General features: G+C 49.2%; 1 protein-coding gene across 3 annotated transcripts in view; it reads right to left on the minus strand.

Annotated features, from left to right (window-relative positions):
• Window positions 1–26,787, minus strand: part of arap2 (ArfGAP with RhoGAP domain, ankyrin repeat and PH domain 2) — a 267,094-nt gene that overhangs the window by 223,449 nt on the left and 16,858 nt on the right. For all 3 annotated transcript variants that reach the window (XM_064940778.1, XM_064940777.1, XM_064940779.1), the window contains exons 3-7: window positions 22,326–22,411; window positions 13,583–13,659; window positions 12,901–12,965; window positions 6,459–6,860; window positions 1,989–2,058 (exon numbers count right to left, since the gene is read on the minus strand). In XM_064940778.1, coding sequence (XP_064796850.1) covers window positions 1,989–2,058; window positions 6,459–6,860; window positions 12,901–12,965; window positions 13,583–13,659; window positions 22,326–22,411 — 700 coding nt within the window. The remainder of the gene's footprint in view (window positions 1–1,988; window positions 2,059–6,458; window positions 6,861–12,900; window positions 12,966–13,582; window positions 13,660–22,325; window positions 22,412–26,787) is intronic.

A 26,787-nucleotide genomic window follows, 5' to 3' on the forward strand; every position in this document is an offset into this window, starting at 1 on the left:
GTGGATGGATCAGAGGGTGGGTGGATGGGTCAGAGGGTGGATGGATAAGAGGGGTGGATGGATTAGAGGGGTGGATGGATCAGAGGGGTGGATGGATCAGAGGGGTGGATGGATCAGAGGGTGGATGGATCAGAGGGTGGATGGATCAGAGGGTGGATGGATTAGAGGGGTGGATGGATTAGAGGGGTGGATGGATTAGAGGGGTGGATGGATCAGAGGGTGGATGGATCAGAGGGTGGATGGATCAGAGGGTGGATGGATCAGAGGGTGGATGGATCAGAGGGGTGGATGGATTAGAGGGGTGGATGGATTAGAGGGGTGGATGGATCAGAGGGTGGATGGATCAGAGGGTGGACGGATCAGAGGGTGGATGGATTAGAGGGGTGGATGGATTAGAGGGGTGGATGGATCAGAGGGTGGATGGATTAGAGAGGTGGATGGATCAGAGGGTGGATGGATCAGAGGGTGGATGGATCAGAGGGGTGGATGGATCAGAGGGTGGATGGATCAGAGGGGTGGATAGATCGGAGGGTGGATGGATCAGATGGGTGGATGGATTAGAGGGGTGGATGGATCAGAGGGTGGATGGATTAGAGGGGTGGATGGATTAGAGGGGTGGATGTGTGGGTGGATGTATTAGAGGGGTGGATGGATTAGAGGGGTGGATGAGTGGGTGGATGTATTAGAGGGGTAGATGTGTGGGTGGATGTATTAGAGGGGTGGATGGATCAGAGGGTGGATGGATCAGAGGGTGGATGGATCAGAGGGGTGGATGGATTAGAGGGGTGGATGGATCAGAGGGTGGATGGATCAGAGGGTGGACGGATCAGAGGGTGGATGGATTAGAGGGGTGGATGGATTAGAGGGGTGGATGGATCAGAGGGTGGATGGATTAGAGGGGTGGATGGATCAGAGGGTGGATGGATCAGAGGGTGGATGGATCAGAGGGGTGGATGGATCAGAGGGTGGATGGATCAGAGGGGTGGATAGATCGGAGGGTGGATGGATCAGATGGGTGGATAGATCAGAGGGTGGATGGATCAGAGGGTGGATGGATCAGAGGGGTGGATAGATCGGAGGGTGGATGGATCAGATGGGTGGATGGATTAGAGGGGTGGATGGATCAGAGGGTGGATGGATTAGAGGGGTGGATGGATTAGAGGGGTGGATGTGTGGGTGGATGTATTAGAGGGGTGGATGGATTAGAGGGGTGGATGAGTGGGTGGATGTATTAGAGGGGTAGATGTGTGGGTGGATGTATTAGAGGGGTAGATGCGTGGGTGCATGGATTAGAGGGGTGGATGTGTGGGTGGATGTATTAGAGGGGTGGATGTGTGGGTGGATGTATTAGAGGGGTAGATGCATGGGTGCATGGATTAGAGGGGTGGAAGTGTGGGTGGATGTATTAGAGGGGTGGATGGGCTGTATTTGTCTTTGGACAGTGGCTTGTCTTTCTTTGTTTTCCTTCAGCACGTTGGGGTGTGAAATTATACATTTTACTATGATGTTAGTCCAGACTGTCAGATTTATTTGAGGGTATTTTCATCCTTATCAGGTGAACTGTTTAGAAATGAAGCACTCTTTGAACATAGTTTCTCCCCTCCCCCCATTTTACACCACAGCGCCAAAACAAACAAAAAATGTAGTTACTGTCCAAATACATTTGGACCTCATTGTAGGTACCGTACCTACTATCGTAGTGGTACAGAATACCTTTCTTCAGATAATGAAGATGTGGTGTGTGGAGGTGTGCGTGTAGGAGGAAGGTATGAACATGTGTGGTTGATTAGAAGATATGCCTGTTAGTGCGGTAGTGGTAGTGTGCAAAACGTTAGAGGGGAAAGCACTTGTGTGTGTGTGTGTGTGTGTGTGTGTGTGTGTGTGTGTGTGTGTGTGTGTGTGTGTGTGTGTGTGTGTGTGTGTGTGTGTGTGTGTGTGTGTGTGTGTGTGTGTGTGTGTGTGTGTGTGTGTGTGTGTGTGTGACTGACCTTATCATTGTTGTAATAAGAGAGGTTCTCTCCATCAAACTTCACCCATCTTCTCTGAAAGACACAGTTTCTGAAAGTGAAAGAAGGAAAGTTGAAGAGCTGAAAGTAGTATGACAAGTTAAATCAAGTTCATTCTGTACAGTAGAATAGTATCATACACAAGCCTACCATATGGTGCAGTAAAACAGGGTGTGGGTTATGCTGTTAAAATAAATGAATATTCAACATCTCAAACGAAGGCAGGTTGACAACTCTATGCTAATCATGTGGTTTCAGAAGAAGGGCAAAAAAAACAAAAAAAGGGAAGTGACAGATTTTTTTTCGTAAGAGGAACTATGAAAGCATCAACAAGCAGAGAAATACAAATATAAAGTAAAGCAACCGCTGGCTTGCTCTGAGGTTGTGAAAACTAAAATAAGGTTTGGTTTCTCACACCTAAACAGAAGAGGATGAGAACAGAAACAAGAAGCTCTGTTAACCCACTTAAGGATTCTGGGTAGTCCTTGGTCGAGTTCCTGCACGACAACATTGCAGACGCATACCAGATCTTACAACGCCTGGGTATTTAAAAAGGTACACTATGCAGAAAATCGCTCCTCCATTTCCTGGTTGCTAAAATTCTAATAGTTCGCCTAATTTCAGTTTATGTGACAAAACAAGCAACGTGTAGTGTGGAGATTTATTCTATCATCTAAACCGCTCTGAAATATATTACAAATAACCAAAAATATTGTACTTTCAGCTTTTTGAAGCTGGTGTACAAAACCGAAAGATGTAACAACACAAACCAAGTCTGCCACAGGCTGTGTTAGTGTAACCTTTGACCTCTGCCAAAAGGTCTGGGCATTAATGGCACAGGTGGTGTGCTTGTATAACTGCAAGGGTTGCTGGTTTAAACACTGGTCTGGTGGCTAATAACTCAAATCAGTTTTATTAATTAATTAATATTAATTATTTATTTATTAAAGCTAGAATTTACCATGGATAGTCAAAAGTAATGTAGTTTTCAGAAGGTGAATAATTCAATTCATTGTGACATTCTTACATTTAAGCAATAAGGCACAAAGGGGTGTGGTATATGGCCAATATACAACGACTAAGGGCAAATCTTAGCACGACGCAACACGGAGTGCCTGGACACAGCCCTTAGCCGTGGTATATTGGCCATATACTACAAAACGCCAAGATGCCTTATTGCTACAATAAACTGGCTACCAATCTATTTAGAGCAGTAAAACATAAATACTTTGTCATACCCGTGGTCAGACAATCAGCATTCAGGGCACGAACCATCCAATTTATAATGTAAAATATGACTCAATTCCAATTGAAATCAAATAAAAAAATAAAACGGTTATAAGTTAATGACATTTGAAGGTCGTATACCTCAGCCATAAAGACTCAACAAAAAGATCCCCCTTGTACACTAGGGCCACATCTTACATGTTCCTTATACAGCTTGTAAATCCTAGACATTTACATAGCCCCAGGAGGGGCATTAGCCCCTCCCCCCACCCCTAGTGCTGCACCTCTGGTGTTGGTTTTGAACTGATGTAGCTAGCTTGGGTATGTTATGTGGGAAAATGTAGGACTGGCATTTGGACGTGAGCTAGCTATCGTTATCTAGCTTCTGTGTCGAGCTGTTGTTGTCAGCTGTTTTCATCTGGCTCTAACTAGCTAGTGGCTGAAGTTATTTATGTAACAAACCTTCCATAAAACAAAATATATAGCTTGCTACCTTCCTTTGCCTGTTTTCGGTAGCTAATTAGATAGCTTCCAGCTGACTGGTGTTAGCTAGCTAGCTAGCTACAGAGGCTAGCTGCTGGACTTTGAACAAGAGCACCTCCTCCCAGCTGCCCACTGCACTGAGGCTAGGTAACACGGTCACCACCGATAAATCCATGATTATCAAAAACTTCAACAAGCATTTCTCAACGGCTGGCCATGCCTTCCGCCTGGCTACTCCAACCTCGGCCAACAGCTCCCCCCCCCAGATGTTCTGAAAGAGCTGCAAAACCTGGACCCGTACAAATCAGCTGGGCTTGACAATGTGGACCCTCTATTTCTGAAACTATCCGCCGCCATTGTCGAAACCACTATTACCAGCCTGTTCAACCTCTCTTTCATATCGTCTGAGATCCCCAAGGATTGGAAAGCTGCCGCAGTCATCCCCATCTTCAAAGGGGGAGACACCCTGGACCCAAACTGCTACAGACCTATATCCATCCTGCCCTGCCTACCTAAGGTCTTCGAAAGCCAAGTCAACAAACAGGTCACTGACCATCTCGAATCCCACCGTACCTTCTCCGCTGTGCAATCTGGTTTCCGAGCCGGTCACGGGTGCACCTCAGCCACGCTCAAGGTACTAAACAATATTATAACCGCCATCGATAAAAGACAGTACTGTGCAGCCGTCTTCATCGACCTTGCCAAGGCTTTCGACTCTGTCAATCACCATATTCCTATCGGCAGACTCAGTAGCCTCGGTTTTTCTGATGACTGCCTTGCCTGGTTCACCAACTACTTTGCAGACAGAGTTCAGTGTGTCAAATCGGAGGGCATGCTGTCCGGTCCTCTGGCAGTCTCTATGGGGGTGGCACAGGGTTCAAATCTTGGGCCAACTCTTTTCTCTGTATATATCAATGATGTTGCTCTTGCTGCGGGCGATTCCCTGATCCACCTCTACGCAGACGACACCATTCTATATACTTCGGCCCGTCCTTGGACACTGTGCTATCTAACCTCCAAACGAGCGTCAATGCCATACAACACTCCTTCCGTGGCCTCCAACTGCTCTTAAATGCTAGTAAAACCAAATGCATGCTTTTCAACTGTTCGCTGCCTGCACCCGCACGCCTGACTTGCATCACCACCCTGGATGGTTCCGACCTTGAATATGTGGACATCTATAAGTAACTAGGTGTCTGGCTAGACTGTAAACTCTCCTTCCAGACTCATATCAAACATCTCCAATCAAAAATCAAATCTAGAGTCGGCTTTCTATTCCGCAACAAAGCCTCCTTCACTCACGCCGCCAAACTTACCCTAGTAAAACTGACTATTCTACCGATCCTCGACTTCGGCGATGTCATCTACAAAATTGCTTCCAACACTCTACTCAGCAAACTGGATGCAGTTTATCACAGTGCCATCCGTTTTGTCACTAAAGCACCTTATACCACCCACCACTGCGACCTGTATGCTCTAGTCGGCTGGCCCTCGCTACATATTCGTCGCCAGACCCACTGGCTCCAGGTCATCTACAAGTCCATGCTAGGTAAAGCTCCGCCTTATCTCAGTTCACTGGTCACGATGGCAACACCCACCCGTAGCACGCGCTCCAGCAGGTGTATCTCACTGATCATCCCCAAAGCCAACACCTCATTTGGCCGCCTTTCATTCCAGTTCTCTGCTGCCTGTGACTGGGACGAAATGCAAAGATCGTTGAAGTTGGAGACTTTTATCTCCTTCACCAACTTCAAACATCTGCTATCTGAGCAGCTAACCGATCGCTGCAGCTGTACATAGTCCATCTGTAAATATATGTATATAGACTCACATTTTTTGATTCTGTGTTATTGACTTGTTAATTGTTTATTCCATGTGTAACTCTGTGTTGTCTGTTTACACTGCTATGCTTTATCTTGGCCAGGTCGCAGTTGCAAATGAGAACTTGTTCTCAACTAGCCTAACTGGTTAAATAAAGGTGAAATATTTTTTTTTTTAAAGAAACGTTAGCTAGATAACATTAGCTAGCTAATCAAAAAATATGTTCTCAGCCAATATGTTCTCAGCCACTTCTTACAACTGACAGGATGTGGCAGCTGTGTTGTTGCCGAGCAACTGAGTTGACCCAGTTAGAGCTCTGAGATTCAGCTGAAAAGATGTCAGAAATGCTACAAAAAGGTAGCACATCGTTGAGATGGAAATGTGCATGTGAGAGCGATTAAATTCTAAAAACAGTTGCACCTACAAACTTAATCACTTATACTTATTTTTGTATTTTTTTTCACTTTAGTTCATTTCGAAAATATTTTCTTAACTAAATTTCTTGAACTGCATGGTTGGTTAAGGGCTTGTAAGTAAGCATTTCACGGTAAGGTTGTGCGCATGTGACAAATACAATTTGATTTGATTTGAATCCAAAATGTTTTAAATCCAAAAGATCACTTAAATTAGTTTTAATCCGACATGTAGAATTTGAGCTAGGTAAACGCAGACAACTCAATTGCTAATCTGGTATGTTGTTCTCTGTAACAGCTGGACGGCACATGACGATAGGCAAGGAGTGTGTTGTGTACCTCCAATCAAGTTGATTTGTGAATTTTCATCGACATTAGCGTGATATTGGCTCATATATGATGGTAGGTAGATTTCAATGTAACATTGAGCTTCAACTAATGCATACCATAAAAGAAAAGTATAATAGAATACTACTATGTGATGTTCTATTTCATCCTGTGGTCTTACCCTTGCGGTGAGAGCTTGTCCAGCCACCCCATCTTGAGTTTGGTCTTGGGGGCCCCGTAGAAGCAGGCGTAAGGGGAGATATTATCCGCGTGGTCTGCGGGTAACACGGGTAATGTATTCTTCACTAGACCACCCAGCGTGTCAAAGGGCTCCGAGTAGAGGTCACACACCACCATTGTCATGGGAACGACCTGGGAGAGGGCGGGGCCGGGCAGGGAGCCGGAGAGGAGGGGCTCCGGGGTCGCCGTAGCAGCGTTAGGCCAAGCATGATTGGATAGTTCCCAACTGGTGGTGCACTCTTCCACTATAGAGTAGTCATCTTCATAGAGGTTGTGGACCATTGAAGTAGGTGGAGGGTCCTGTGTCTTGTTACTGGACTCCTTGATCTTACCATGCTTCTTTCTGTGGGATAGGGTGACATTGAGTCGAATTTAATATATCAATCAAACAATACATATATTTCAATTTTGAGGCTCAATTTTGAGCCTGTAATTGAACCCACAAATGCTGATGCTCCAGATACTCAACTCGTCTTGTCTAAAGAAGGCCAGATTATTGCTTCTTTAATCAAAAAACAGTTGTGCTAACATCATTTTAAAATGATAAACTTTTATAAACTTGGATTAGCTCACACAACATGCCATTGGAACACAGGAGTGATGGTTGCTGATAATGGGCCTCTGTACGCTTATGTAGATTTTCCATTAAAAAAATCAGCGGGATCGTGCCAGTGAAAGTGCAGGGCGCCAAATTCAAAACAACAGAAATCTCATAATTAAAATTCCTCAAACATACATGTATATCATACCGTTTTAAAGGAATTCTTGTTGTTAATCCCACCACTGTGTCCGATTTTAAATAAGCTTTACAACGAAAGCACCACAAACGATTATGTTAGGTCACCACCAACTCACAGAAAAATACAGTCATTTTTCCAGCCAAAGAGAGGAGTATCAAAAAGCACAAATAGAGATCAAATTAATCACTAAACTTTGATGATCTTCATCAGATGACACTCATAGGACTTCATGTTACACAATACATGTATGTTCATATTTATCTAAAAAAAATCTCAGTATACATTGGCACGTTGCGTTCACTAGTTCCAAAAACATCCGGTGATATTGCAGAGAGCCACATCATTTTACAGAAATACTCATTATAAATGTAGATGAAAATACAATTGTTAGAAATGGAAATATAGATATACCTCTCCTTAAAGCAACCACTGTGTCAGATTTCAAAAAAACTCTTCGGAAAAAATAAACCATGCAATAATCTGAGAACGGCGCTCAGAAAAAAAAAATGTATCCGCCACGTTGGAGTCAACAGAAATCAGAAATAACACTATAAATATTCCCTTACCTTTGATGATCTTCATCAGAATGCACTCCCAGGAATCCTAGTTCCACAATAAATGTTTGATTTGTTTCAATAATGTCCATTATTTATGTCCAAGTAGATACTTTTGTTAGTACACAAATCCAAACGCTCGTGCAGGTCCAGCCGAACGTCGGACGAAAACTTATATTACAAACAAAAAGTTATATTACAGGTTGTAGAAACATTAAGTATAGAATCAATCTTTAGGATGTGTTTAGCATAAATCTTGAATAACGTTCCAACCGGAGAATTCCATTGTCTGTAGAAAAGCCATGGAACGCAGGTCGCTATCATGTGAAATGCTCCTGACCAGGACCTGGCTCTCTGCCAGACCACTGACCCAAAGAGCTCTCATCCCCACATCACAGTAGAAGCCTCATTCAAGTTTCTAAAGATGGTTGACATCTAATGGAAGCCTTAGGAAGTGCAACATAACCAATAACCCACTGTGTATTCAATAGGGGCTGGGTTGAAAATCGACCAACCTCAGATTTCCCACTTCCTGTTTGGATTTCTTCTCTTGCCTGCCATATGAGTTCTGTTATACTCACAGACATCATTCAAACAGTTCACTTCAGAGTGTTTTCTATCCAATACTAATAATAATATGCATATATTAGGAACTGGGACTGAGGAGCAGGCCGTTTACTCTGGGCACCTCTGGGCACCTTATATCCAAGCTACTCAATACTGCCCCTGCAGCCATAAGAAGTTTTAAACTCAGCAAAAAAAGAAACGTCCCATTTTCAGGACTTTGTCTTTCAAAGATAACTCGTAAAAAATCCAAATAACTTCACAGATATTCATTGTAAAGGGTTTAAACACTGTTTTCCATGCTTGTTCAATGAACCATAAACATTTAATGAACATGCACCTGCGGAACGGTCGTTAAGACACTAACAGCTTTCAGACGGAAGCCTGTTAAGGTCACAGTTAAGAAAACTTTGGACACCAAAGAGGCCTTTCTATTGACTCTGAATAACACCAAAAGAAAGATGCCCAAGGTCCCTGCTCATCAATGTGCCATAGGCATGCTGCAAGGAGACATGAGGACTGCAGATATGGCAAGAACAATAAATTGCTGTGAGACGTCTAAGATAGTGTTACAGGGAGACAGGATGGACAGCTGATCATCCTCGCATTGTCAGACCACGTGTAACAACACCTGTACAGGATCGGTACATACAAACATCACACCTGTGGGACAGGTACAGGATGGCAACAACAACTGCCCGGGTTACACCCGGAACGCACAATCCCTCCATCAGTGCTGACTGTCCCCAATAGGCTGAGAGAGGCTGGACTGAGGGCTTGTAGGCCTGTTGTAAGGCAGGTCCTCACCAGTATTCACTGGCAACAACATTGCCTATGGGCACAAACCCACCATCGCTGGACCAGACAGGACTGGCAAAAAGTGCTTTTCGCTGACTAGTCACCGTTTTGTCTCACCAGGGGTGATGGTCGGATTCGCGTTTATTGTCAAAGGAATGAGCTTTGCGCCGAGGTCTGTACTCTGGAGTGGGTTCGATTTGGAGGTGGAGGGTCTGTCATGGTCTGGGGTGGTGTGTCACAGCATCATCGGACTGAGCTTGTTGTCATTGCAGGCAATCTCAACGCTGTGCATTACAGGGAAGACATCCTCCTCCCTCATGTGGTACCCTTCCTGCAGGCTCATCCTGACATGACTCTCCAGCATGACAATGCCACCAGCCATGCTGCTCATTCTGTGTGTGATTTCCTGCAAGACAGGAATGTCAGTGTTCTGCCGTGGCCAGCGAAGAGCCCGGATCTCAGTCCCATTGAGCAGGTCTGGGTCCTGTTGGATCAGAGGTTGAGGACAAGGGCCATTCCCCGAGAAATGTCTGGGAACTTGCAGGTGCCTGGTGGAAGAGTGGGGTAACATCTCACAGCAAGAACTGATGCAAATCTGGTGCAGTCCATGAGGAGGAGATACACTGTAGTACTTATTGCAGCTGGTGGCCACACCAGCTACTGACTGTTACTTTTGATTTTGACCCCACTTTGTTCAGGGACACATTATTCCATATCTGTTAGTCACATGTCTGTGGAACTTGTTCAGTTTATGTCTCAGTTGTTGAAACTTATGTTCATACAAATATTTACACATATTAAGTTTGCAGAAAATAAAAGGAGTTGACAGTGAGAGGACGTTTATATAGTTTTTTATATATATATATATATATATATATATATATATACACTGCTCAAAAAAATAAAGGGACACTAAAATAACACATCCTACATCCTAGATCTGAATGAATGAAATATTCTTATTAAATACTTTTTCTTTACATAGTTGAATGTGCTGACAACAAAATCACACAAAAAGTATTAATGGAAATCAAATTTATCCACCCATGGAGGTCTGGATTTGGAGTCACACTCAAAATTAAAGTGGAAAACCACACTACAGGCTGATCCAACTTTGATGTAACTTTGATGTCCTTAAAACAAGTCAAAATAAGGCTCAGTAGTGTGTGTGGCCTCCACGTGCCTGAATGACCTCCCTACAATGCCTGGGCATGCTCCTGATGAGGTGGCGGATGGTCTCCTGAGGGATCTCCTCCGAGACCTGGACTAAAGCATCCGCCAACTCCTGGACAGTCTGTGGTGCAACATGGCGTTGGTGGATGGAGCGAGACATGATGTCCCAGATGTGCTCAATTGGATTCAGGTCTGGGGAACGGGCGGGCCAGTCCATAGCATCAATGCCTTCCTCTTGCAGGAACTGCTGACACACTCCAGCCACATGAGGTCTAGCATTGTCTTGCATTAGGAGGAACCCAGGGCCAACCACACCAGCATATACCAGCACAACCCAAAAGAAATGCCACCCCACAAAATGACTGACCCACCGCCAAACCGGTCATGCTGGAGGACGTTGCAGGCAGCAGAACATTCTCCACGTCGTCTCCAGACTCTGTCACGTCTGTCACATGTGCTCAGTGTGAACCTGCTTTCATCTGCGAAGAGCACAGGTCGCCAGTGGCGAATTTGCCAATCTTGGTGTTCTCTGGCAAATGCCAAACGTCCTGCACGGTGTTGGGCTGTAAGCACAAACCCCACCTGTGGATGTCGGGCCCTCATACCACACTCATGGAGTCTGTGTCTGACCGTTTGAGCAGACACATGCACATTTGTGGCCTGCTGGAGGTCATTTTGCAAGGCTCTGGCAGTGCTCCTCCTGCTCCTCCTTGCACAAAGGCGGAGGTAGCGGTCCTGCTGCTGGGTTGTTGCCCTCCTAAGGCCTCCTCCACGTCTCCTGATGTACTGGCCTGTCTCCTGGTAGCGCCTCCATGCTCTGGACACTACACTGCCAGACACAGCAAACCTTCTTGCCACAGCTTGCATTGATGTGCCATCCTGGATGAGCTGCACTACCTGAGCCACTTGTGTGGGTTGTAGACTCCGTCTCATGCTACCACTAGAGTGAAAGCACCGCCAGCATTCAAAAGTGACCAAAACATCAGCCAGGAAGCATAGGAACTGAGAAGTGGTCTGTTGTTGCCACCTGCAGAACCACTCCTTTATTGGGGGTGTCTTGCTAATTGCCTATAATTTCCACCTGTTGTCTATTCCATTTGCACAACAGCATGTGACATTTATTGTCAATCAGTGTTGCTTCCTACACGGACAGTTCGATGTCACAGAAGTGTGATTGACTTGGAGTTACATTGGGTTGTTTATGTGTTCCCTTTATTTTTTTGAGCAGTGTATATATATATCAAATCAATCAATATTAATCAATTAACAATATTTGTGTAAAGCTTTTTACAAATGCTATTTGTGTTACATTTGTGTAATACTTTCGCAGTTGTAAAAATGTAATTACAATTTTGTTTTTTGCAATACTGTACAGACAACTGAAACAGGGTTTAGCAACCATACCAATTTCAGTAGTTAAACGCCTTCCTCTTTTGAAATACTGTTCGACTATTTGTGGCTTAATCTTGATACTCCCCATCCCGGATCCGGGATCGTGAATAAAGCCTCAGGCTCATTAGCATAACGCAACGTTAACGATTTCTGAAAATCGCAAATAAAATGAAAATAATGCGCCAGCTCTCAAGCTTAGCCTTTTCTTAACAACACTGTCATCTCAGATTTTCAAAATATGCTTTTGAACCATAGCAAATCACTAATTTGTGTAAGAGTATGCTAAGCTAGCTTAGCATTTTGAGTAGCATTTAGCACGCAACATTTTCACAAAAACCAGATAACCAAATAAATAAAATCATTTACCTTTGAAGAGCTTCGGATGTTTTCAATGAGGAGACTCTCAGTTACATAGCAAATGTTCAGTTTTTCCTGAAAGAATCTTTGTGTAGGAGAAATCGCTCCGTTTTGTACATCACATTTGGCTACCGAAACGAACCGAAAATTCAGTCAACGTCAACGTTTTTTCGAATAAACTCCATAATATCGACCGAAACATGGCAAACGTTGTTTGGAATCAATCCTCAAGGTGTTTTTTCACATATCTCTTCATTGATATGCAGATTGTGGAAGCCTGCTTTCCCCTCAGAATCGCATGGAAAAATACCAGCAGCTGAAAAAGACACACCAATTTCGGGACACCGGGTGGACACCTGGAAAATGTAGTCTCTTATGGTCAATCTTCCAATGATATGCCTACAAATACGTCACAATGCTGCAGACACCTTGGGGAAACGACAGAAAGGGCAGGCTCATTCCTCTCGCATTCACAGCCATAAAAGGAGACAATGGAAAACGGAGCCTCAAAAATCCTGCTGGTTTCCTGGTTGCCGTTTCATCTTGGTTTTGCCTGTAGCTCCCGTTCTAGGGCACCCACAGAAAATATATTTGCAGTTCTGGAAAATTCAGAGTGTTTTCTTTCCAAAGCTATCAATTATATGCATAGTCGAGCATCTTTTTGTGACAAAATATCTTGTTTAAAACGGGAACGTTTTTCATCCAAAAATGAAATTGCGCCCCTAGAGTTTCAAGAGGCTAAGCAAAGGTAGCCTTTACTGTTATAGGGGCAACTATTGTTTAATCGGAGTGGCCCTCATCTCACCTCGGCTTCTTCTGCTTGACATTCTCTTTGATTTCTTTCTTGAACAATTCTTTAGTACCCTGGTCCTGAGACAGAATAACACAGATTAGTCATAAAGTCACACAAGGGCACTTTCAAAACAGGCATTGTTAGACTGATAGCATAGTGACTAGGTTAGCTTAGCGGCCAAGCTAGCAGGTGACATTTCTATTAACCTCAGAGGCCAAAGTGAAACTGATTGACCCTCAAGTTTACTCTCAATTTGCTCAAGTTTACTCTCAATTTGCTCAAGTTTACTCTCAATTTGTAGTGAAAGAAGAGACAGGGGGAAGTGGATGTGTGTGGGCAGACATATAGAAAATAGAACTGGATAGTGAGTTTCTCTCTTAGCTTCTTAGCTACTTCCACATAATCTCAAAACAGTGAACATGTCAAGATTCTGAGAATATGTACTCTGTGAAAGGGGTAACAAAAACACATATCAAAAGAAAGAAGGATATGACAGGTGGGGTGGGGCCGCAGGTGGGGCCTACCAGGCTCTGATCAGCCTCCCCGTGACCAAATCTCTCTGGAGATCTTGTTATCATTGCCTGGCTGTAAATAATGTTCTTATATTGAATGTAATCTATACAACTGTAGGTCTAAGTGCTTAATAGTAGTGCACCTATCTGGTTTCATATACAACTTCAGTATTTCACCTTACCAGTATGTTCTCTGGGTTGTTGTATAGGAATGTTTCTCCATAGGGAGAAATGGGAGACAACGTTCTTTGCAGTGGGGCTAGAGTAGAGAGAAGGACACACATAAAACATCATTAGTTCTCACAGACAAATGCTCATGGTATAGGTCTACAAACTGTTGTTGCACCACATAACCATAACACTTGAATGCATCCTCCCCTCAGAGTTCTGTGTAACATGTTGAAGCATATTCCTACCTTCTCCCTCTCTCTTCTCCCTCCCTGTCGTCTCCCCTCCTTCTCCCTCCCTGTCGTATCCCCTCCTTCTCCCTCCCTGTCATCTCCCCTCCTTCTCCCTCCCTGTCGTCTCCCCTCCTCCTCCCTCCTTCTCCCTCCCTGTCGTCTCCCCTCCTTCTCCCTCCCTGTCGTCTCCCCTCCTTCTCCCTCCCTGTCGTCTCCCCTCCTTCTCCCTCCCTGTCGTCTCCCCTCCTTCTCCCTCCCTGTCATCTCCCCTCCTTCTCCCTCCCTGTCGTCTCCCCTCCTCCTCCCTCTCTTCTCCCTCCCCGTCGTCTCCCCTCCTCCTCCCTCTCTTCTCCCTCCCTGTCGTCTCCCCTCCTTCTCCCTCCCTGTCGTCTCCCCTCCTTCTCCCTCCCTGTCGTCTCCCCTCCTTCTCCCTCCCTGTCGTCTCCCCTCCTTCTCCATCCCTGTCGTCTCCCCTCCTCCTCCCTCCCTGTCGTCTCCCCTCCTCCTCCCTCTCTTCTCCCTCCCTGTCGTCTCCCCTCCTTCTCCATCCCTGTCGTCTCCCCCTCCTTCTCCCTCCCTGTCATCTCCCCTCCTTCTCCCTCCCTGTCGTCTCCCCCTCCTCCTCCCTCCTTCTCCCTCCCTGTCGTCTCCCCTCCTTCTCCCTCCCTGTCGTCTCCCCTCCTTCTCCCTCCCTGTCGTCTCCCCTCCTACTCCCTCCCTGTCGTCTCCCCTCCTTCTCCTCCCTGTCGTCTCCCCTCCTTCTCCATCCCTGTCGTCTCCCCTCCTCCTCCCTCTCTTCTCCCTCCCTGTCGTCTCCCCTCCTTCTCCATCCCTGTCGTCTCCCCTCCTTCTCCCTCCCTGTCATCTCCCCTCCTTCTCCCTCCCTGTCGTCTCCCCTCCTCCTCCCTCCTTCTCCCTCCCTGTCGTCTCCCCTCCTTCTCCCTCCCTGTCGTCTCCCCTCCTTCTCCCTCCCTGTCGTCTCCCCTCCTTCTCCCTCCCTGTCGTCTCCCCTCCTTCTCCCTCCCTGTCGTCTCCCCTCCTTCTCCATCCCTGTCGTCTCCCCTCCTCCTCCCTCTCTTCTCCCTCCCCGTCGTCTCCCCTCCTCCTCCCTCTCTTCTCCCTCCCTGTCGTCTCCCCTCCTCCTCCCTCTCTTCTCCCTCCCTGTCGTCTCCCCTCCTCCTCCCTCTCTTCTCCCTCCCTGTCGTCTCCCCTCCTTCTCCATCCCTGTCGTCTCCCCTCCTCCTCCCTCTCTTCTCCCTCCCTGTCGTCTCCCCTCCTTCTCCCTCCCTGTCGTATCCCCTCCTTCTCCCTCCCTGTCATCTCCCCTCCTTCTCCCTCCCTGTCGTCTCCCCTCCTCCTCCCTCCTTCTCCCTCCCTGTCGTCTCCCCTCCTTCTCCCTCCCTGTCGTCTCCCCTCCTTCTCCCTCCCTGTCGTCTCCCCTCCTTCTCCCTCCCTGTCGTCTCCCCTCCTTCTCCCTCCCTGTCGTCTCCCCTCCTTCTCCCTCCCTGTCGTCTCCCCTCCTTCTCCATCCCTGTCGTCTCCCCTCCTCCTCCCTCCTTCTCCCTCCCTGTCGTCTCCCCCTCCTTCTCCCTCCCTGTCGTCTCCCCTCCTTCTCCCTCCCTGTCGTCTCCCCTCCTTCTCCATCCCTGTCGTCTCCCCTCCTCCTCCCTCTCTTCTCCCCCTCCCTGTCGTCTCCCCTCCTTCTCCCTCCCTGTCGTCTCCCCTCCTTCTCCCCTCCCTGTCGTATCCCCTCCTTCTCCCTCCCTGTCATCTCCCCTCCTTCTCCATCCCTGTCGTATCCCCTCCTTCTACCTCCCTGTCATCTCCCCTCCTTCTCCATCCCTGTCGTCTCCCCCTCCTCCTCCCTCTCTTCTCCCTCCCTGTCGTCTCCCCTCCTCCTCCCTCTCTTCTCCCTCCCCGTCGTCTCCCCCTCCTTCTCTCTCCCCGTCGTCTCCCCTCCTCCTCCCTCTCTTCTCCCTCCCTGTCGTCTCCCCTCCTCCTCCCTCTCTTCTCCCTCCCTGTCGTCTCCCCTCCTCCTCCCTCTCTTCTCCCTCCCTGTCGTCTCCCTCCTTCTCCATCCCTGTCGTCTCCCCTCCTCCTCCCTCTCTTCTCCCTCCCCGTCGTCTCCCCTCCTTCTCTCTCCCTGTCGTCTCCCCTCCTCCTCCCTCTCTTCTCCCTCCCTGTCGTCTCCCCTCCTTCTCCCTCCCTGTCGTCTCCCCTCCTTCTCCCTCCCTGTCGTCTCCCCTCCTTCTCCCTCCCTGTCGTCTCCCCTCCTTCTCCATCCCTGTCGTCTCCCCTCCTCCTCCCTCTCTTCTCCCTCCCCGTCGTCTCCCCTCCTCCTCCCTCTCTTCTCCCTCCCTGTCGTCTCCCCTCCTCCTCCCTCTCTTCTCCCTCCCTGTCGTCTCCCCTCCTCCTCCCTCTCTTCTCCCTCCCTGTCGTCTCCCCTCCTTCTCCATCCCTGTCGTCTCCCCTCCTCCTCCCTCTCTTCTCCCTCCCTGTCGTCTCCCCTCCTTCTCCCTCCCTGTCGTATCCCCTCCTTCTCCCTCCCTGTCATCTCCCCTCCTTCTCCCTCCCTGTCGTCTCCCCTCCTCCTCCCTCCTTCTCGCTCCCTGTCGTCTCCCCTCCTTCTCCCTCCCTGTCGTCTCCCCTCCTTCTCCCTCCCTGTCGTCTCCCCTCCTTCTCCCTCCCTGTCGTCTCCCCTCCTTCTCCCTCCCTGTCGTCTCCCCTCCTTCTCCCTCCCTGTCGTCTCCCCTCCTTCTCCATCCCTGTCGTCTCCCCTCCTCCTCCCTCTCTTCTCCCTCCCCGTCGTCTCCCCTCCTCCTCCCTCTCTTCTCCCTCCCTGTCGTCTCCCCTCCTTCTCCCTCCCTGTCGTCTCCCCTCCTTCTCCCTCCCTGTCGTCTCCCCTCCTTCTCCCTCCCTGTCGTCTCCCCTCCTTCTCCATCCCTGTCATCTCCCCTCCTTCTCCCTCCCTGTCGTCTCCCCTCCTCCTCCCTCCTTCTCCCTCCCTGTCGTCTCCCCTCCTTCTCCCTCCCTGTCGTCTCCCCTCCTTCTCCCTCCCTGTCGTCTCCCCTCCTTCTCCATCCCTGTCGTCTCCCCTCCTCCTCCCTCTCTTCTCCCTCCCTGTAGTCTCCCCTCCTTCTCCCTCCCTGTCGTCTCCCCTCCTTCTCCCTCCCTGTCGTATCCCCTCCTTCTCCCTCCCTGTCATCTCCCCTCCTTCTCCATCCCTGTCGTATCCCCTCCTTCTCCCTCCCTGTCATCTCCCCTCCTTCTCCATCCCTGTCGTCTCCCCTCCTCCTCCCTCTCTTCTCCCTCCCTGTCGTCTCCCCTCCTCCTCCCTCTCTTCTCCCTCCCCGTCGTCTCCCCTCCTTCTCTCTCCCCGTCGTCTCCCCTCCTCCTCCCTCTCTTCTCCCTCCCTGTCGTCTCCCCTCCTACTCCCTCTCTTCTCCCTCCCTGTCGTCTCCCCTCCTCCTCCCTCTCTTCTCCCTCCCTGTCGTCTCCCCTCCTTCCCCATCCCTGTCGTCTCCCCTCCTCCTCCCTCTCTTCTCCCTCCCCGTCGTCTCCCCTCCTTCTCCCTCCCTGTCGTCTCCCCTCCTTCTCCCTCCCTGTCGTCTCCCCTCCTTCTCCATCCCTGTCGTCTCCCCTCCTCCTCCCTCTCTTCTCCCTCCCTGTCGTCTCCCCTCCTTCTCCCTCCCTGTCGTCTCCCCTCCTTCTCCCTCCCTGTCGTATCCCCTCCTTCTCCCTCCCTGTCATCTCCCCTCCTTCTCCATCCCTGTCGTATCCCCTCCTTCTCCCTCCCTGTCATCTCCCCTCCTTCTCCATCCCTGTCGTCTCCCCTCCTCCTCCCTCTCTTCTCCCTCCCTGTCGTCTCCCCTCCTCCTCCCTCTCTTCTCCCTCCCCGTCGTCTCCCCTCCTTCTCTCTCCCCGTCGTCTCCCCCTCCTCCTCCCTCTCTTCTCCCTCCCTGTCGTCTCCCCTCCTCCTCCCTCTCTTCTCCCTCCCTGTCGTCTCCCCTCCTCCTCCCTCTCTTCTCCCTCCCTGTCGTCTCCCCTCCTTCTCCATCCCTGTCGTCTCCCTTCCTCCTCCCTCTCTTCTCCCTCCCCGTCCCTCCCCTCCTTCTCTCTCCCTGTCGTCTCCCCTCCTCCTCCCTCTCTTCTCCCTCCCTGTCGTCTCCCCTCCTTCTCCATCCCTGTCGTCTCCCCTCCTCCTCCCTCTCTTCTCCCTCCCCGTCGTCTCCCCTCCTTCTCCATCCCTGTCGTCTCCCCTCCTCCTCCCTCTCTTCTCCCTCCCCGTCGTCTCCCCTCCTTCTCCCTCCCTGCCGTCTCCCCTCCTCCTCCCTCTCTTCTCCCTCCATGTCGTCTCCCCTCCTTCTCCCTCCCTGTGGTCTCCCCTCCTTCTCCCTCCCTGTGGTCTCCCCTCCTTCTCCCTCCATGTCGTCTCCCCTCCTTCTCCCTCCCTGTGGTCTCCCCTCCTTCTCCCTCCATGTCGTCTCCCCTCCTTCTCCCTCCCTGCCGTCTCCCCTCCTTCTCCCTCCCCGTCGTCTCCCCTCCTCCTCCCTCTCTTCTCCATCCCTGTCGTCTCCCCTCCTCCTCCCTCTCTTCTCCCTCCCCGTCGTCTCCCCTCCTCCTCCCTCTCTTCTCCCTCCCTGTCGTCTCCCCTCCTCCTCCCTCTCTTCTCCCTCCCTGTCGTCTCCCCTCCTCCTCCCTCTCTTCTCCCTCCCTGTCGTCTCCCCTCCTTCTCCATCCCTGTCGTCTCCCCTCCTCCTCCCTCTCTTCTCCCTCCCTGTCGTCTCCCCTCCTTCTCCCTCCCTGTCGTATCCCCTCCTTCTCCCTCCCTGTCATCTCCCTCCTTCTCCCTCCCTGTCGTCTCCCCTCCTCCTCCCTCCTTCTCGCTCCCTGTCGTCTCCCCTCCTTCTCCCTCCCTGTCGTCTCCCCTCCTTCTCCCTCCCTGTCGTCTCCCCTCCTTCTCCCTCCCTGTCGTCTCCCCTCCTTCTCCCTCCCTGTCGTCTCCCCTCCTTCTCCCTCCCTGTCGTCTCCCCTCCTTCTCCATCCCTGTCGTCTCCCCTCCTCCTCCCTCTCTTCTCCCTCCCCGTCGTCTCCCCTCCTCCTCCCTCTCTTCTCCCTCCCTGTCGTCTCCCCTCCTTCTCCCTCCCTGTCGTCTCCCCTCCTTCTCCCTCCCTGTCGTCTCCCCTCCTTCTCCCTCCCTGTCGTCTCCCCTCCTTCTCCATCCCTGTCATCTCCCCTCCTTCTCCCTCCCTGTCGTCTCCCCCTCCTCCTCCCTCCTTCTCCCTCCCTGTCGTCTCCCCTCCTTCTCCCTCCCCTGTCGTCTCCCCTCCTTCTCCCTCCCTGTCGTCTCCCCTCCTTCTCCATCCCTGTCGTCTCCCCTCCTCCTCCCCTCTCTTCTCCCTCCCTGTAGTCTCCCCTCCTTCTCCCTCCCTGTCGTCTCCCCTCCTTCTCCCTCCCTGTCGTATCCCCTCCTTCTCCCTCCCTGTCATCTCCCCTCCTTCTCCATCCCTGTCGTATCCCCCTCCTTCTCCCTCCCTGTCATCTCCCCTCCTTCTCCATCCCTGTCGTCTCCCCTCCTCCTCCCTCTCTTCTCCCTCCCAGTCGTCTCCCCTCCTCCTCCCTCTCTTCTCCCTCCCCGTCGTCTCCCCTCCTTCTCTCTCCCCGTCGTCTCCCCTCCTCCTCCCTCTCTTCTCCCTCCCTGTCGTCTCCCCCTCCTCCTCCCTCTCTTCTCCCTCCCTGTCGTCTCCCCTCCTCCTCCCTCTCTTCTCCCTCCCTGTCGTCTCCCCTCCTTCCCCCTCCCTGTCGTCTCCCCTCCTCCTCCCTCTCTTCTCCCTCCCCGTCGTCTCCCCTCCTTCTCCCTCCCTGTCGTCTCCCCTCCTTCTCCCTCCCTGTCGTCTCCCCTCCTTCTCCCTCCCTGCCGTCTCCCCTCCTTCTCCCTCCCCGTCGTCTCCCCTCCTCCTCCCTCTCTTCTCCCTCCCCGTCGTCTCCACTCCTCCTCCCTCTCTTCTCCCTCCCTGTCGTCTCCCCTCCTTCTCCCTCCCTGTCGTCTCCCCTCCTTCTCCCTCCCCGCCATCTCCCCTCCTCCTCCCTCTCTTCTCCCTCCCTGTCATCTCCCCTCCTTCTCCCTCCCTGTCGTCTCCCCTCCTTCTCCGTCCCCGTCGTCTCCCCTCCTCCTCCCTCTCTTCTCCGTCCCCGTCGTCTCCCCTCCTCCTCCCTCTCTTCTCCCTCCCTGTCGTCTCCCCCTCCTCCTCCCTCTCTTCTCCCTCCCCGTCGTCTCCCCTCCTCCTCCCTCTCTTCTCCCTCCCTGTCGTCTCCCCTCCTCCTCCCTCTCTTCTCCCTCCCCGTCGTCTCCCCTCCTTCTCTCTCCCTGTCGTCTCCCCTCCTTCTCTCTCCCTGTCGTCTCCCCTCCTCCTCCCTCTCTTCTCCCTCCCCGTCGTCTCCCCTCCTTCTCCCTCCCTGTCGTCTCCCCTCCTTCTCCCTCCCTGTCGTCTCCCCTCCTTCTCCCTCCCTGTCGTCTACCCTCCTCCTCCCTCCCTGTCGTCTCCCCTCCTTCTCCCTCCCTGTCGTCTACCCTCCTCCTCCCTCCCTGTCGTCTCCCCTCCTCCTCTCTCTCTCTTCTACAAAAGTGCAAAAAACTTGTTCTCCCTTTCTCAGACAGACACTAGCCAAACCAAGGACGTTCATTGGCCCTGTGTGAGGCCCAATGGGGACCTCAGCCGAGGAGGGAGGAGAGGGGGAGGAAGTATGAGACCACCCAGACACCATCAGTCTATAGACCCAGGGCGACCCGGTGTGGGCCACCGCCTGTCACAGTGACAAATAACATCGCCCATCTCCTGGGGACAGCAAGGGCCGGCAGACATCCCCCGGCGGACGGACACACACATACCTACACAAACAGCCAGACACATACATAGATACAAGCTACTAGATAGGCCATCGAGACAAGGCACTGGGAGATAGTAGGACCTGGTGGCTGTGTTTCTAAGTTGAAGAGGAACACACTATCACACCTATATCTCTATGGACAGGTCTGGTGTCTGAGAGACAGTAGGGTCGTTTATCACGATCTATTGGGCTGAGAGAGAAAGAGAAAGGGGGGGAGAGAGAGAGGAAGAAAGGGAGAGAAGGGGGGAGAGAGAGAAAGGGGAGAGAGAGAGAGAGAGAAAGGGAGAGAAAGGGGAGAGAGAAAATGAGAGAAAGGGGGAGATAGAGAGAAAGGGGAGAGAAAGGGGGATAGAGAGAGAGAAATGGGAGAGAGAGAGAGAAAGGGGAGAGAGAGAGAGAGAGAGAAAGGGAGAGAAAGGGGGAGAGAGAAAAGGAGAGAAAGGGGGGGAGATAGAGAGAAAGGGGAGAGAAAGGGGGATAGAGAGAGAGAAATGGGAGAGAGAGAAAGGGAGAGAAAGGGGGAGAGAGAAATGAAGGGGAGAGAGAGAAATGGAGAGAAAGGGAGAGAGACTAAGAAAGGGGAGTGAGAGAGAGAGAGAGAGAGAGAGAGAGAGAGAGAGAGAGAGAGAGAGAGTCAGAAAGGGAGTGAAAGGGGAGAGAGAGAAAAAAGGGGAGAAAGAGAAAGGGAGATAAAAGGGGGGAGAAAGAAAGGGGAGAGAAAGAGAGAGAGAGAGAGAGAGAGAGAGAGAGAGAGAGAGAGAGAGAGAGAGAGAGACAGAGAGCAACCAAGTAAATCAAATAAAGGAGGAAAAGTAGAGGTAGGAACTAGGAAGAAAGATGGGGGGAAGTTGTATTTACTGTTGGAAGGAAAGAGACAGATCCACTTTCTATGTTGAAGAGGAACACACTATCACACCCTTATCTCTATGGACAGGTCTGGTGTCTGAGAGAGAGTAGGGTCGTTTATCACGATCTATTGGAGGGGAGAGGGCGAGAAAGAGAGAGAAGAGAGAGAGAGAGAGAGAGAGAGAGAGAGAGAGAGAGAGAGAGAGGGGAGAGAGAGAGAGTGACAGAGAGAGAGAGAGTGAGACAGAGAGAGAGACAGAGAGAGAGAGAGTCAGAGAGAGGGAGACAGAGAGCGAGAGAGGGAGAGAGAGACCAAGTAAATTGAATAGAGGAGGAAAAGTAGAGGTGGGAACTAGGAAGAAAGAGTTGTATGTACTGTATATACTTTTGGAAGGAAAGAGTCAGATCCACATTCAACAGATATGGGAGCCACCATAGAAAGAGGGAGGCATCAACACAGACCTCACAACACATTGCATGTATCATTAATGGTCAATTTGCCAACGAAGTAAAAAAAAACTTCTGGAGTTAGGAGAGTGAAGCGGGATATACACAAGGCCTCACTGGCACCACTACGCAAGATGAGAGAGCGAGAGCACAATCCCAGCAAGACAAAAGCAACCTCAAAACGTGACGTTGGTTCCCCCCGTGATGAATCTAAAGCACACTCCATCTTTCCCTCTATCCCCCCCCCCTTGTTTTTCATCAGGGCAAACAATAGTAGTGCCTGCTGACTCGATAATATAAAATATTAAAGGAAGAGCTAAAATAGGATTTGTTGCTAGGAGACCTTTCTGGTTGCCGTTAGCACCGCCGGGAACCTGGGCGCAGGGAAGGTGTTCAAGGTCGGTTGTGGATGTTAGAGGCGGCAAGCTCCTGAGGAGGGAAAAGAATAAGAATAACCTTTATTATTACTGTCTGACACACAAGGGATCAGGATATATATAAATATATATATATATATATTTGCCTTTGAGTTAACACTAGAAACGATACGTTCCCCAAATGTGACCCGAGATTCAGGAAACGTTTGAAAGTTTAAAAAAAAAGGTTTTTTATCATAATGCGTTTTTTTTGTTGCTAGAAATGCCTTCTTGTACATGTGAACTTTCATGTGTCTTAATGACAAGCCATCTGTAAATATCAATGAAATCGTAACATTTACGAGCCTTGTTGGTTAAGTGACAGAAAAAGCTAGCAACCGTCCCACTAGCCATGATTGGCTGAGATAATGAGTGGGCTGGACAGAGAGAAGAGTTCGGATTGGTCTGCCATAGAAGCTCGTCAGTCTGTCTTGGTAATCCTGTCGAACGTGCCTTTAAAAAAAATGTATTGTGTAGTGGAGCTGCATAAGTGTGGCTCTCTACTTTCCAGAGGATCGAGTTTTGAAATCAGTGGAATTAGAGTATGATAGCTAAAAGAGATGGAGGAAACACCTGTCTCCGGATTTTACCTTCAAACTAAGGGCAAACGTGGCATCGCATTCCTGACAGGGAGACGCGTCCATGCACGATGATGTACAGTGAGAGAAAAAAGTATTTGATCCCCTGCTGATTTTGGACGTTTGCCCACTGACAAAGAAATGATCAGCTGGGACCGTAGTCACCAAGATAACAATTGGTACTATGCCGTGAAGGACTGAAATCCTGCAGCGCCCGCAAGGTCCCCCTGCTCAAGAAAGCACATATACATGCCCATCTGAAGTTTGCCAATGAGCATCTGAATGATTCAGAGGACAACTGGGTGAAAGTGTTGTGGTCAGATGAGACCAAAATGGAGCTCTTTGGCATCAACTCAACTCGCTGTGTTTGGAGGAGAAGGAATGCTGCCTATGACCCCAAGAACCTCGTTCCCTCAGCCAAGGCATTGAAAATGGGTCGTGGATGGGTATTCCAGCATGACAATGACCCAAAACACATGGCCAAGGCAACAAAGGAGTGGCTCAAGAAGAAGCACATTAAGGTCCTGGAGTGACCTAGCCAGTCTCCAGACCTTAATCCCATAGAAAATCTGTGGAGGGAGCTGAAGGTTCGAGTTACCAAACGTTAGCCTTGAAACCTTAATGACTTGGAGAAGATCTGCAAAGAGGAGTGGGACAAAATCCCTCCTGAGATGTGTGCAAACCTGGTGGCCAACTACAAGAAACATCTGACCTCTCTGATTACCAACAAGGGTTTTGCCACCAAGTACTAAGTAGTTTTTTTGCAGAGGGGTGAAAAACTTATTTCCCTCGTTGAAATGCAAATCATTTTAACATTTTTGACATGCGCTTTTCTGGATTTGTTTGTTGTTATTCTGTCTCTCACTGTTCAAATAAACCTACCATTAAAATGATAGACTGATCATTTCTTTGTCATTGGGCAAACGTACAAAACCAGCAGGGGAACAAATACTTTTTTCTCTCACTGTACATCATCGTGCATGGACGCATCCCTGTCAGGAATGCGATGCCACGTTTGACCTTAGTTTGAAGGTAAAATCCGGAGACAGTAATTTAAGTAAGTAATTAATTTTCATTGTCTTGCATGACATAAGTATTTGATACATCACAAAGGCAGAACTTAATATTTGGTACAGAAACCTTTGTTTGCAATTACAGAGATCATACATTTCCTGTAGTTCTTGACCAGGTTTGCACACACTGCAGCAGGGATTTTGGCCCACTCCTCCATACAGACCTTCTCCAGATCCTTCACATTTCTGGGCTGTCGCTGGGCAATACGGACTTTCAGCTCCCTCCAAAGATGTTCTATTGGGTTCAGGTCTGGAGACTGGCTAGGCCATTCCAGGACCTTGAGATGCTTCTTACGGAGCCACTCTTAGTTGCCCTGGCTGTGTGTTTCGGGTCGTTGTCATGCTGGAAGACTCAGCCATGACCCATTTTCAATTCTCTTACTGAGGGAAGGAGGTTGTTGGCCAAGATCTCGCGATACATGGCCCCATCCATCCTCCCCTCAATACGGTGCAGTCGTCCTGTCCCCTTTGCAGAAAAGCATCCCCAAAGAATTTACACCTCCATGCTTCACGGTTGGGATGGTGTCTTGAGGTTGTACTCATCCTTCTTCTTCCTCCAAACACGGCGAGTGGAGCTTATACCAAAAAGCTCTATTTTTGACTCCTCAGACCACATGACCTTCTCCCATTCCTCCTCTGGATTATCCAGATGGTCATTGGCAAACTTCAGACGGGCCTGGACATGCGCTGGCTTGAGCAGGGGGACCTTGCGTGCGCTGCAGGATTTTAATCCATGACGGCGTAGTGTGTTACTAATGGTTCTCTTTGAGACTGTGGTCCCAGCTCTCTTCAGGTCATTGACCAGGTCCTGCCGTGTAGTTCTGGGCTGATCCCTCACCTTCCTCATGATCATTGATGCCCCACGAGGTGAGATCTTGCATGGAGCCCCAGACCGAGGGTGATTGAGCATCATCTTGAACTTCTTCCATTTTCTAATAATTGCGCCAACAGTTGTTGCCTTTTCACCAAGCTGCTTGTCTACTGTCCTGTAGCCCATCCCAGCCTTGTGTAGGTCTACAATTTAGCCCTGATGTCCTTACACAGCTCTCTGGTCTTGGCCATTGTGGAGAGGTTGGAGTCTGTTTGATTGACTGTCTGGACAGGTGTCTATTATACAGGTTACGAGTTCAAACAGGTGCAGTTAATACAGGTAATGAGTGGAGAACAGGAGGGCTTCTTAAAGAAAAACTAACAGGTCTGTGAGAGCCGGAATTCTTACTGGTTGGTAGGTGATCAAATACTTATGTCATGCAATAAAATGCAAATTAATTACTTAAAAATTATACAATGTGATTTTCTGGATTTTTGTTTTAGATTCCGTCACTCACAGTTGAAGTGTACCTATGATAAAAAAATTACAGACCTCTACATGCTTTGTAAGTAGGAAAACCTGCAAAATCGTCTGTGTATCAAATACTTGTTCTCCCCACTGTAGCTAGCAAGCTATACACATCTTAAGCTAAAGTGTACTGTTTTTTTGTGGGTTTTTTGGGTGATCAGCTTTAATATTGCAGAAAGATTGTTGCTTCCCTCAATGTAACTGTCTGCATCATTTCCAATCCCAATAGTATTTGGGTAAATACAGTGCCTTGCGAAAGTATTCGGCCCCCTTGAACTTTGCGACCTTTTGCCACATTTCAGGCTTTAAACATAAAGATATAAAACTGTATTTTTTTGTGAAGAATCAAAAACAAGTGGGACACAATCATGATGTGGAACGACATTTATTGGATATTTCAAACTTTTTTAACAAATCAAAAACTGAAAAATTGGGCGTGCAAAATTATTCAGCCCCCTTAACCTCTTGAAACTCTAGGGGCGCTATATCATTTTTGGATAAAAAGACGTGCCCGTTTTAAGCGCAATATTTTGTCACAAAAAGATGCTCGACTATGCATATAATTGATAGCTTTGGAAAGGAAACACTCTGACGTTTCCAGAACTGCAAAGATATTCTCTGTGCGTGCCCTAGAACGTGAGCTACAGGCAAAACCAAGATGAAACGTCATCCAGGAAATCAGCAGGATTTTTGAGGCTCCGTTTTCCATTGTCTCCTTATATGGCTGTGAATGCGAGAGGAATGAGCCTGCCCTTTATGTCGTTTCCCCAAGGTGTCTGCAGCATTGTGACGTATTTATAGGCATATCATCGGAAGATTGACCATAAGAGACCACATTTACCAGCTGTCCGCCCGGTGTCCTGCGCCGAAATTGGTGCGCAAACCTCAGCTGCAAGTATTTTCCCATGGAATTCAGAGAAGAAAGCAGGCTTCCACAAACGATATATCAATGAAGAGATATGTGAAAAAACACCTTGAGGATTGATTCCATACAACGTTTGTCATGTTTCGGTCGATATTATGGAGTTAATTCGGAAAAAGTTTGACGTTGTTGGTGACTGAATTTTCGGTTCGTTTCTGTAGCCAAATGTGATGTACAAAACGGAGCGATTTCTCCTACACAAAGATTCTTTCAGGAAAAACTGATCATTTGCTATGTAACTGAGAGTCTCCTCATTGAAAACATCCGAAGCTCTTCAAATGTAAATGATTTTATTTATTTGGTTATCTGTTTTTTGTGAAAATGTTGCGTGCTAAATGCTACTCAAAATGCTAAGCTAGCTTAGCATACTCTTACACAAATTAGTGATTTGCTATGGTTCAAAAGCATATTTTGAAAATCTGAGATGACAGTGTTGTTAAGAAAAGGCTAAGCTTGAGAGCAGGCGCATTATTTTCA

This window comes from Oncorhynchus masou, chromosome 27, assembly GCF_036934945.1.
Source record: "Oncorhynchus masou masou isolate Uvic2021 chromosome 27, UVic_Omas_1.1, whole genome shotgun sequence".
Lineage (NCBI taxonomy): Eukaryota > Metazoa > Chordata > Actinopteri > Salmoniformes > Salmonidae > Oncorhynchus > Oncorhynchus masou.